The sequence below is a fragment of the Dipodomys spectabilis genome, unplaced genomic scaffold, assembly GCF_019054845.1.
Source record: "Dipodomys spectabilis isolate Male_0828 unplaced genomic scaffold, ASM1905484v1 ptg000137l, whole genome shotgun sequence".
In the NCBI taxonomy this organism is placed as follows: Eukaryota; Metazoa; Chordata; class Mammalia; order Rodentia; family Heteromyidae; genus Dipodomys; species Dipodomys spectabilis.
Window position 1 is genome coordinate 2,570,124 of NW_024870814.1, and position 13,212 is coordinate 2,583,335.

A 13,212-nucleotide genomic window follows, 5' to 3' on the forward strand; every position below is an offset into this window, starting at 1 on the left:
TTAAACATGCTAATTATCACTATCATTTCTACAGTTCATTCTTATAGTGCACAAAGCATTTTCCTTTGCATCTGTGTTTAAGAGTCCTGTGAGGCAGGCAGAATAAATAGTGATTAAAATCTCCATTTTATTAGTGAGAAAGCAGCAACAAAAAACAAGTAACTTGCCAAAGACATATAGCCTGTGAGTTTCAGAGCTAGGCCAAAATCACCCTTGAGTGCACATCCAGATTATAATTATTTTCATTTAAATCACTTTCTTTCTTGTTTGTAGGTCTTGGGCTAATTTCTTGAATAAATGCTCATCATCATTAGCTTTGTGTTGCCAGTTTGGGTTTGTCAGTGACTTATCTACTAAATGTACAGATAACGGAAATGTTAGGACACAGTACTGTAGGTCCTGTTATAGTCTCCTTTTTTCCATTGAGTGAAGAAGGTTTTTATTTTATTTCTCTCTTTCAAGAAATAATGATGAAAAGTGCTTGCAATCTTGTTATCTCATCTGTCAGCAGAATTTACCAATTTGCTATAATTGTTTCCCAACACATTCCAAAAGAGTGAGGAATGATCAAAGAACATTGCCTCTGTCCACAATGACAGTACAACCAGTTATTGGAACCAGCTTCTATCCATCCCACTCCTGCTTTAATGAATGCATTAGGGGACAAAAACCTTTCTCCTCCCATTCTGTTAATATTGCTATAAAAGAAAATAGAACATCTGTAGGATAAATGAGGGGACGTTAGTAAGGTTAGTGGTGCTAAATCTGAAAGTACTATGCCAAAACATGGAAAATTACTAGGCATGATGTGATATTGGCATGAAAGACCCTATTTTATGCTTGTCTGACCAATCTCAAGGCCCCATCAATAACCACACTTGATGAATTATACTGAGGTAGCCAAAAAAATTCAGAGGAATAAAATGGTGCCCTTTGTATGAGAAAAGGACAACTGCTCCACCAGTATAGCTTGTGCTCTACTCTTTTAAAACAAGAAAATTGCCAAGAGACAGCTTGAGGAGTAAGTTGAGAGATCTAACACTGCCTCATCTCACTGGTGCCCATTTCTTCTTGGGAACCCCCTCCTCATCTTCCAAATTTGTCATCATCATAAAGTGATCGAGGACACTCTATGACTTGCTGAACTGAGATAGCTTTGTGTCATTTTGAAGTCAAACACACTTCAGTTTTCCTACTGTAAAATGGAGCCCACATGAGTACTAAGAAACCCTCTTGAGTTATTGTTGTGCAGGGACTTAGAGAAAGAGTGAAGGTATGTGGCGGTATTGCTGCCATTAGAGATGGGAAGGATTTTTGTTGCTTGGCTAATGAACTCATTCTTATCTTTCCTCAACACATGCTTTGTAGATTGGAAAGGGTCTTAATCTAATTCTGCTCTGTTTATGCCGTTTATAGCTTCAGTTCTCTCCTAATTGGTAATGTGCAGAAACAACAACAATGGAGAGATTTGTGTTTGGAGTCAACATCCTAGAACCATTTAGCTATAAGTTCTGTTACTAACTCAAAGACATGCAGTACCTGCCTAATTTCTTTGAATTTTGATTTTTCTCATCTGTGAATAGGGAATTATCCTTGTTTCCCTGGGCTGGTTTAAGCAAAATTGATATTATGGATAAAGAGTTATTTAGCAATTAATAAATATCAGTAGTTCACTTAAAAACAATTGTTAAAAGAATTTCAAAATTGTAAACAATATGTTAAGCATTTTAAAGATGTTTTCTATGTGTAAGACTCTATGTAGGAAATACATATTGTAATATTCACAACAATCACAATCAATTGACATAGGAGGTGTTAAAACTCAGCTATTACAAAAGTTTGCACATGTTCACACAAAGGTTCATACTTAGGCAGCGTTGACTATAGACTATATTGTAAGCTTTACACCTAATAGATTAGTGATATTTCATCAGGAACACTCATTGGTGTCTTGCTTATTGAGAATAGAATGGAAAGAGACCAAAAGCAACATTATAGACAGAGTACATGTTTGTTGATAGTATTTATTTTCTACCTCACAGTAGACTTGCATAGGTGGAGAGCAAATAAAAGTACAATTTTCCTTAAAATCAGATATCACATTATGTCGCAGGAGTCCCACTTAGACTTGTTATACTCTCTGACAGAAATAATAAAAAAATTATTTCCTTAAAACAGGTAAATTAGGGCAGCCAATCTTTATGATTTTCCTGTCCTGTATCTACCCACAGTTATGTTACTTGTCAAATGGAAACCTATGCAATCCAGTGTGTGAATAAGAATAAATATGATCCATTTAAAACATAATTTTAAAACACTTCTTTTCCTCTTCATACTTAGACTCCAGAAGAACTGGAAGATGATTCTGACTTTGAGCAGGAAGATTATGATGTACGTAGCCGGACAAGTGTTCAGACTGAAGATGACCAGCTCATTGCAGGGCAGAGTGCACGGGTAAGAAGACATGCAGATTTTAGTTGACTATGGAGTGGGCAAGGTCACAGAAAAGGTTGGAGAATGTTCTGATTTCCAGAGAATAAGACTTCAGACATTCATGTCTTAGAAATCTTGTCTGAGGTTGCAATGTACATTTTACCCAGTGGATTATCCATTACTGCTCTTGGTTCCATCTAATCTTTCTTTTTGTCACTTGAAACAGAATGGCTGTATCAAAAGAAACTCTAATATGTATAAGAGATTGTATGGCAATTGGGTCATGATTAGATAAAGAAATAGGAGCTCTTAAGTGCTCAAAATTTCTATTGCATAGTCATTATTATCCTGATTCAACTCTTAGTTTGTTATAAAGCCTAAATGCAAATGGAGAACCAGAATGCTACTTTATTGACTAGGCTATTGCTTATGAGATATTCAAGACTACAAGATTCAAGGCCATTGTTACCTACATTGTCAGAACACATCTTCTGCCATATTATAGGAAAAGATATTATAGAAACATAATAGAAATATACTGATTTAAGGGCTGGAGTAGGAAGAAACTCAAAGTACAAGCTTTGTCTGCCAAATCTTTGAATACTCTATAGCACTGTCCACTAAAATAAGTGGAATTAGATCAATGAGATTAGCTGTATTGACTACACAGTAAATTTGGTAATAGAAGCAAGTTGTGAGCAGTGAAGTCCTTAGAAATTGTATAAGAGAGTGATATGTCCTTCTCTTTGAAGTATCGATTTCTGTCAAATAAAAACAATCAAATTATAGTACAATGGAGAATTAAATATTCTAATTTTTGTTAACTTTTACTTAGGAATTACATATTCTAATTCTCTGTTGAACTTAAGAAACTATTATGAATGAAAGTATGAAGTTGAGAGAGAAATGGCAAATGAATTACTGTAGATAAGAGATAGAAAATTCCAGAAAGTTCATACTGCCTTAGAAATTATGAAAGAAAATTAGGAAGCAACCAATCAGATGTTATAATAAAAAGCACTCCAAACAGGAAATATTAGCAGGGCACTCATGGTTTATGTCCAGAATCTTAGATACTCAGGAGGCTAGGATCTGAGGATCGTGGTCTGAAGCCAGCTCAGGCAGGAAATTCCTTGAGACTCTTCAGGATAGAGTCCAAATATACTTTTTTCCCCCAAGCATCCTTCAATAATAGAAGCAAATTAAGATTGTTCATCTTTGCATCAATCATTTCCTCACACTATTGCCTTTTTTGAAAGTTTTTTTTTGAGCATGAAAATAAACATGGTCCAAGATAAGAGCAAAATCCTGTTATCATCTAGCACTTGTCTGTGAGGTCCATCATGTATTTTCCATGATTAATTTGCAGCAGACAGCTTTACATATTCAGTCAGCTTACTTTAGCCTGTAATTACATGATGACAAAATCAGAGACATAGAATTATGGCTGTTAAGTTGGAAATAGAGGGTGCACTGAGTGGCCAAGATGATAGAGGGTCAAACTTTTGACTAGCAAAATGTGATAAGCTTGTCAAAATTATGAATAAGACAGATTTTATCTTTGATAGAGCTATTAGCTTTTCTCAGAAGAGAGTCCCTGTTCATGGACTTATTTTGTAGTCTCATGCAGAGAAATCCATCCATCCTGAAAATGGAAATTAATCTAAAAGGTGATAATAGGAGACAAGTTTTTAGTATTCTCTTCCACCATTGCTCTCAAATTCTAGAATTAGAACATTTCCTATTTCCTTTATATGCTCCTGTATATTGCTTATCTACATTTTAAGGGAGACTCAGAGAAAGAATGGGAGTATGAATGAATGTTGTGGTAGAAATATAATAATAAACACAGTGAGGTCATCTCACCCTCTGATCTTAGACATGATATGTTTATTTTCCTTTTTTGTTTTGAATATTTTATTCAAATAGTTGTACAAAGGAATTGCCATTCACCAAAATTCACTAAAACAGTTTATGAATATAGTGCATCTTGATCAGGGTAACCTCTTTCAATATTCTCACCTACCCCTTCCAATACTTACCTTAATTTTAAGTTATATGTTGATTTTTTTTGCCACATAACATAGTAGATCATGTGTATAATGCATTTTGATCTGTGCCATCAATTGAACCTCTTCACCCCTCATTTCAACCCAATTCTGATTGTACAGTTCTCAATCCTGGGGTATATGCAATAAATTCTTGCCTGCCTTCTCCTCTTTTCCCCTTTCATACTTCTATCCCTTCTCCCATTGGACTAGATGGAGAGCACAAATAATATAATTCTCTAAAAAGACTAAATCAAAGCTCAACCAAATACATACTAGGCATGATACCTATGACCTATTTCTTTGTAGGGTGACATAGTTAAAATTAGTCAGTGAATTTTTCCTTAGCAACAGAATATATTACACAGAATCTTGTAGACTTGGTCTTTAATTATGAATTTGGCAAAGATGTGTGACTTCAGGGGAACTTTCTTAACCTTTCCATGTCTCATCTCTTTGTGGTTACAAGGGTGGCACATAGCTTTTTACATTACAATGACATTAGGAGAAGTGCATTATAAAAGCATATCGCAGGATTTGTCATATGGCTGTGCAATGATTTTTGTGTTCGTGATAAGGATAATGCTGTTGCTCCTAACTTAGGATGGTAAGTCATTAGGAGACTTGCCAAATAATTTAACCTTATAAATCTGGATAATTCAGGCAATCATGGGAGTTTTAAATTGAATTAATAGAAAAATTACCTCAATTTTCTAACTCATTACAGAGTCTGAGTTTGGTAAAAGTCAAAAGGCCTGACTCTTTGAAAACTTAGATTTGTTATTCTACTTTAAAAAGTGAGTAGCAATGGCATATTGAATTTTCATCTCCTTTCATCATTATTTATCAATATTTTTTACTGGAGGCCTTGACATTAAACTCTTGATCTATACATGTAAGTTTGGTGGCCCATATGCTTCAATAGTGAACATTGGGAAAATACGTGTTTTTGCAGACTTAGGTTGAAGATGCATTTGAGATTAAGTTGAATGCTTTCTGTTTTTTTTTTTTTTTTTTTTTGGTAGTTTTACACTTTGGAGGAAAGATGGGGACCTGAAGTGAAGGGTAGGAGTCTTTATAGATAAAAATGTCTGCAGTTTTGACTCTAGAGCAGCCAGATAAACCATCAGAAGAGCTGGGCTGGGCTGAAGCAAATAGAACAGAAACTGAATGCCCACAAATCACCTCACAAAGACAGTGAAGCTGATTTGTCCTTTTGGCCTTTAGCCTTGAAAAGAATTCTCACTTTCCCATAGTTTCAAGGAATGAACAACTTCATGTCATGTATTTTATATGAAATTTAATTTTAATGTAGACAGTCTTTATTTTCTCTCTAGCTAGAATGGCTTTAATGTGTTAACATTTCAAACTGCTGAGTTACATTGATAAGACCTAATTAAAACTCACGTGTTGAATTTTAATTTGATTAACTTGCAAATTTTGCAGTTTGCGATCTACTGTTTATAGATAACCTTTTTTTAAATTCCAGTTTCAGAAAAGGTCAATTATGAAATTTTAAAAGCCAAGAGCATTTAAAAATATTTAGGAAAAGAGTTCAGCTTATTGATAGCTACATAAGCTGAAGTAAATGTAATGACATTTGGCCCCAAGTCACACCCCATTAAGTGCTTTATGCGGGTCAAGAACCCTAGAACCAAAATAACATCTTCCTTTCAAAATCCATTTTGGAGGGGCTATTACTTCAGAATCGTGTCCTTAGAAAATGTTTGTCAGTCTGGCAACTTCTCTTGAATTATGTTGATTCAGTGAGTGAAATAATGTTTAAGCAGTCAATCAAAAGGTATTTACTGAGCTTCTTTTGTGAGCAGGATGTGAATATATCTGTCTTAAAGAAATATATCAAGAGCTCAGGGTCAGGCACATTAATAGGAATCAAAGAGAATAAAGCAAGGAAGTTAATATTCAAGTGATGAATTGTACAATGAAAATTCAAGTATCATTGTTGACAGAAAAATGTATACCTTTGAATGCACAAATTAATCTTTGGATGACAATGAAAGATACATTTTTTTCTACCTGGACACTGAATATGTTCAGACTTTACAAGTCTGGAATCTACTGTTCAATATATATATATATATATATATATTTCAATATTCAATATATATATTTCTTTTTATAGAGACACACAAAGTAAATCTATTTTGTAGTAGTGGTTTAAGACCCATACTATCTAAAAAAATAATCTGATTAGTTCTTTTGTATGATAAGGCTTTATAAATGTAAGGGAGCATTGGGACATCTGGCAAGGATACTTTGAAGAAAAAAATGCACATTTTTGATAGACTATCAAAATGTAACAGGATGTTTACCTTTAATTAATATAGTATTACAAATGTGTTTATGTCAAACTCTTGCATCATATGCCCTTCTTAAGTTCATAAAAGTACTTCAACATAAATTTTGATGTGTAGAATTTTAAATATTTTAATTATAGTATTTAAAACAGTCTGGCTTTTAAATTATGTATTATAATTTTATACACATATATAAACCCATATTCTATGAAGTCAGACTTAGGTATGCATTAAAGTTAGCAGACATGTCAATCTTCTAACAAAAAGATGCTACACCTGGACAGCCAGTAGTCCAAGAACACATTTCTGTGAATCAGACAAAGATGCCCCCTTTTCTCAGCATATGAAGCCTCAATTCAAGGATGTAGAGCATGGTGGGCAATGCTTGTGCTTTTAGACTCACTCCTTTGCCCTACTGGGCTGGAAATCCTGTGCAGAGGGTCCTGTGTGATATATGGCCTTTTATAGTAGTGTTATTGTTCATAATGGTCAAAAATGGTATTTGCCTAGGTTTGAGTTCATTTCTACAGCTTGTAAATTACATGGTCAGGAATTTAATTCATTTCCCTAGGCCCAGATGTCCTCATTATTAAAATAGGAATAATAGGCGTACTAGAATGATTGAGTAGATTTATTTGACATACATAAACATCAATATAATATTGGTATCCATGTATGTATTCAAGCAATCATGCCTGTCTTCTTTCTATTTGTAGATAGCTACAGAGACTCTGGATTCATGTCTTCCTTTGTCAGTAACTAAATAATATGCTAAGGATAGATGGGGAAAAAATCTTAACAGCAGAAATAATGGTAAAATAATGCAAATAATAATATCATGTGGGGTTATCATCAATTTATTTTTGTGGGCAAAACCTAGTTTACTTGCTACCTACCATTTTTGGATATCATTACTTATTATTCTATGTTATGTAAGAAACTAAGGATAGCCATCAGGTCTTGACCCAAGTAATCGGTAGAGCCCATTTCTCTGTAATTTCATGTCCATCGATATTTCTTTTAGACCCTAGATTTTTTTTCCTCCAATCAATTCACTCACATTAGGTCAAGATTTATGACTTACATGGAATACCCCCTAAGTCATGCTTTTCTGGTCTCCTGTAAAATCCATGCATCCCAGAACCAGAGGAAATGCAGAAGTAATCTCCCTAGGCTCCTGTCTGGGAGAATGTAGTGAGGTGAAATGTTACACATTTCACTTAGAATCTGCTGCAGAAATGGTGTTTAGCAAATATAGTCAACTCTCATTATTGTTGGTAGTTATGGTCTATAAAGTAACCATGAATTCCTAATGAGTGGATTTTTTAATCATTGCTCCCAAAGGACAGACAGAGTAAGGCTCCTAAGGCTTGTAATTCACCATTTTCTTCATCCTATCAATATATAGCCAAATTTAATGGGTGTTTCTAGGTATACATTTTATATTTTTGATTCATTAACACTGAACTCAAGGCCAGTATCACTAATGAGTGTTTAAACAAAGCTGTCTAGCAGACATTGTCTCTCCATGAAGCACATCACAGCTTTCTGGTGCTCAGGGACACTAGACCTTTCAATATTATGCTTGGGTACCATTTTCAAACAGTACCATGTCCAACTAAAAAAACACTAAATAGACCACAAAGAGGACAATTGTTCACATTATGGGCTGGAAAAAGAAGAGAATTGACTTGTTCATCCTTATCTAGATTTATTTATGTCAAATAACTCATTTTTTTTGCTGCTGCTGCTTTTTCCATTATTTGCAAGTAACTGCAAAAATATTTCAAGTATTGATCTTTGGGTTTACAAATATAATGGAGTGTTGGCAAAATTTGCAAAGGAAGAGTCTATAAATTATGTTAAGGAAGGATATTCTTTCATTTCTTCATTTCCTTACTTAGCAACTATGGGGAAGAAATCTTTGCTTCCCAATTCTGTACAAGTTGAGCATTCCCAATGTGAAAATCCAAAAATCTGAAATGCTCTGAAACTTGAAACATTTCAAGTACTAAAATACAATGCTCAAAAAAATTTCAAATTTTGGAGCAGTCTATGTTGACGCTGCTCAATAAAGTCTGTATTAGCATTCTCAAACTCCTCGGCCAAATTCCCAAATCTGAAACACATCTGGCCTTAATGTTTTGGTTAAGAGAAAACTAACCTGTACTTTTCTCCTGTTGTAACCCTGCTGCAGGAAGCTATGGGTAGCCATGATTTTAACCTACAAGGTGATGGAGGATAGAAGATAAGAATGGCATGGGACGCCCTAAGGACCCCAATTGTTTGGCATCTCTGTGGATGCTTTCATTTGCAATCCTGAAACCCATCCTACTCTATTTGGATGCTCATATATTGTTTAAAATTCCTTTCCTCAGCATCAGAAGGCCTTTTTTTTCTTTTTTGACTTTTCTCAACATATTTCAGTGTTGAAAGAGGTACATTCTTTCATCTGGTAAAAGTTTTCTGAGACCAAATATAAAAATTGTCACGAATAGAGTCTTTTGAAAAAAAAACATGTGTCATCAAAGAGACAGAGGAGTTCTGTTACTGTCACTGCATATGTACTTTTGGATCTTTCTATCTTTTATGTATGGAAGTGGGGACAGGGAATTGGGGGACCCAACAGGCCTGTATTCTTGGTTCCCTGTGATGTAGAGGAAATACATTTCACAATGGATAATCATCTCCTCAACCGTTTCCAGGTCTGATTCTGCCATCCACAGGATACAGAGTCCACATACATTCTGTACTACCTTTGTCACTATTACTAATGTGTTTTCTCCCTGTAAATCACACAGGCCATCATGGCTCAATTGCCACAGGAAGAGAAAGCAAAAATAGCAGAGCAGGTGGAGATATTCCACCAAGAGAAAAGCAAGCTGGATGCTGAGGTAGCCAAGTGGGATGACAGCGGTAATGATATCATCGTTCTGGCCAAGCAGATGTGTATGATCATGATGGAAATGACAGACTTCACAAGGTGAGGTGCAGAGGAAGGGAGATGAAGAGTTTGTCATTAAACCTAGATCTATAACAGCGAAAGCCTCCTGAAACCGTAAAATGCTACCTCGAAGCAAGGTGGTGGTGTTGGAAATTTATATGCATAAATCAAAACCATGGGCTGGACTTCTGGTAGATAGGTTTGTTTAGATAACGATAACACTCATTTGTATTGGTATTAATTATCCTAAGGCAGTCATAAAATCAAGCCCCTAAGGAATGGCTGACTCGTCTCTCATCTGTGCTATTTTGGAAGGTGTTTAAATATTATTCTGAAGATAAAGTAAATTATCAATGTCCATTTGGGGGGAAAAGGGTGTGTATGCCTGTATGTATGTATTACAATAAGTTGCCATACTATCTCATTACCTCACATTAATTTCAGCATGTAGTTCACCTTTATAAGGAATCAGATACAAGAACTTCAGATTCCAGGGAAAGTGAAAATCATGTATGTGGTATTGTCTTTAGTTCTGAGCAATGCTTTTGATAATTACAGAGACAAGTAAAAATTTTGTCAGGAGTCTTTTCTGCATCAGAGATCACTGCTATGTCTACCATGGCCTTTTGTTTGCTTTTGTAAAGGTAGGGTACAAGTCTCTCTTTCCAATCACACAGAATAAACTTAAGGGAGACCAAAATTCAATTCTTTCTTTTTTTTTTTTTGGGTCCGGTCGTGGGGCCTGAACTCTGGGCCTGGGTGCTGTCCCTCAGCTCTTCAGCTCAAGGCTAGCGCTCTACCACTTGAGCCACAGCGCCACTTCCGGCTTTTTTCTTTTTGCTTATGTGGTGCTGGGAATCGAACCCAGGGCCTCAGGCATGCAGGGCAAGCGTTCTACCACTGAGCCACCTTCCCAGCCCCTTCAATTCATTTTGAGTCAGAATATCAGGTGATTGGGGACAAGTCTCTTATTGTCTTTCTAGTTGCGAAATGATGAGATCACACTTGTCCTATTATGTCCAAAGTTTTTACATCCATAGAAGTAATACAAGTATTAATTATATTGTCAAACCAAAGTCAACTTTTGTTTTATGGCATTGTTAAAAATACACACAAAGATGTTTTAATGATACAACATACTTGCTATTAAAACTATGTAAGATGGAAGTAATTTCAATGCATCACACATCACATGGGTAACAGTTTTTAATAGTTGTTGAATGCTTGTAATAAGAGGACAGGGTTGATTGTAGGTTGTAATTAAATATGGAACATCTCTGAGTCATCCCCTTTTACCCTTTGCCTCTGACCAATATGTACTAATGACACTGCTTGGCTTTTTTTCCCCAAAATATTTTAAAATGGTTTTTGACTTCAGTGAAATGAGTTCAGTGTTGTAAGGGTGACCTTCAAGACTTTTAAATATCATCATATTTATTAGAAGTTCAAATTTGTACATTGAGTTAGTGTTCTTCATCTACACAAATATATTTCACAAAAGTAACATTAGGAAAAATGTCTTAAGCCATCATTTATGTCTGAATTTCATACAAGTCAGACTCATGGCAGCTTTAGTCATTGTTTCCCAAGGCCTATAATGACTTAATTTGCTTGCTTTCAACATTTTATTGGTATCTTATCTGATGGATATTATGCAATCCATTAATAACATCACTGGAACAAATAATCTCATTAGTCTAAAGTGAATAATGGATCTAGCCATGTTGCTAGGCTTGATGGGGAGAACATTTTATAATTCTCCTGTTTATCTTTAACTGTGAATAATGCAGAGAAATATCTTTGAGTGGATCATGTTAGGGGATTTTGTTAAGACAGACTTTTTATTAATCAAAGGTGTAATTTTTAAAAATGCTGGGTCAATTCCCTAGGGATTTTAAATAATAATTTCTACCATTTTAAATAATGGAATGTCCAGAATGTTGCCAATTATCATTTTCCCCACTGTATGAGTCTTTTTGTGCTTCTTCATGAGTGCAGGAGAGGAATAGGGCAATAAAATAAGAAGCAGAAGAGGCTGTACGTGCAGGTACAACAGAAAATAGAGGCAAGCTACTGCTTCCTTCTGTATAACCTGGCCTTTGCAAGAAGCAGGGCCTTTCCTTTGTGGCCTGTCACCTAAGTTCACTCCACATGGCTTCATATGTTATTATTATTACCCTTGTGTTTTGTACTTCAGGGTGAAAAACTTCATCCTAAGCACTCCCATGAACTATTTTTTTTTTCTCTTTAAAAGAAAGGATATGGCTGATTAGCAATTAAAGGTTGGCTACTCTTCTCGATTTGTATTTTTAAAGGCAATGCAGGTACAAAATGTGCTCTTGCATTTATTATCTTGTTGTTTTATTCTTAGCGCTGGCTAATTCATTAATTTGATTCGGTAATCTCGATGATATCCACTCTATTATTATTAGAATAGGAGAGGTTCTGCCTCATTATTCATGTAATAACTTCTTCATGGAGTAGAAAACTGATTATGCTTCATGTCTTTTTTTTCTGCTTTGTTCTTGACACTCATCTCATGGGCAATGTCAGTCGCAGTACCATCACTGGGTGAATGTTTTCTGTTCATATCATTTTTGAGAAATACTGTGTTCTGGTTCTATGTCCCAATAACAAGAAAGGAAGATAGCAATTGCTCAGATTTCAGTCATGAGCAACAAGCAAAATTGTCTTTTAAAAATCAACCTTAAGTTTTGAACTTACATTAAAAAAAATATTCTAGAACAGTTAACGTCCTGCTATGATTCCCAGACCTCCCAAAACTTTCCAGATACATTCAATTGCTTTATTGTGCATCTTCCTAGTGTGTTAACGGATGGGAGAAATTTCCTAAAGCAGATTGTATGATCTGAAAACAGCTTCATGTGGTCCAATGTATTTGCAAACACCCTCCTTATATTATTTCCTTATTGAAGATTTCCCTTTGATGTTAAACAAACAGAGAGAGATGTAGAAAACAAACCATTTAAACTTAAGTTAATTCAGAATTTATATTCTGAGGCTGGGTAACTCAGAATGTTGGTTGCTTTTGTTTGTTGTTTGCTTTTTGATGAGCTGTGATTTATCGATTGCCTTCTTTCCTGGAAAATACATGATTTTGTTTCTTTTGATTAGGTATGGTACAGTATTTTTTCTTACAAAGTTACTTTATCCAGGTTCTCAAATCATATACATTTTGAGGAAAGGAGTTTTTTGATGCTTTGAGTTTTCTGCTTCCTAAGGTGATTTCAAACCATACTCATTTTAGTTTTGAATATTTGTTCTCATATATATATCTATATTCTGACTCAATTTTAGGATTGATTAATTCTAGTGTGTTATATTTTCTTACTCATTAATCTCTTCTTTTAATTTTGTTTCTTCCTATTCTAAATTTTAACTTAGATAATTTTTTTTCTTTTGTCCCTATTTCTTTTGTCACATATATGGAATTAGGAATTTTTTTTCT

General features: G+C 34.8%; 1 protein-coding gene across 5 annotated transcripts in view; it reads left to right on the forward strand.

Annotated features, from left to right (window-relative positions):
- Ctnna2 (catenin alpha 2) overlaps positions 1-13,212 on the forward strand; it is a 1,105,512-nt gene that overhangs the window by 1,045,440 nt on the left and 46,860 nt on the right. For all 5 annotated transcript variants that reach the window (XM_042690427.1, XM_042690430.1, XM_042690428.1 and 2 more), the window contains 2 exons: positions 2,341-2,454; positions 9,601-9,782. In XM_042690427.1, the coding sequence (XP_042546361.1) occupies positions 2,341-2,454; positions 9,601-9,782 (296 nt within the window). The remainder of the gene's footprint in view (positions 1-2,340; positions 2,455-9,600; positions 9,783-13,212) is intronic.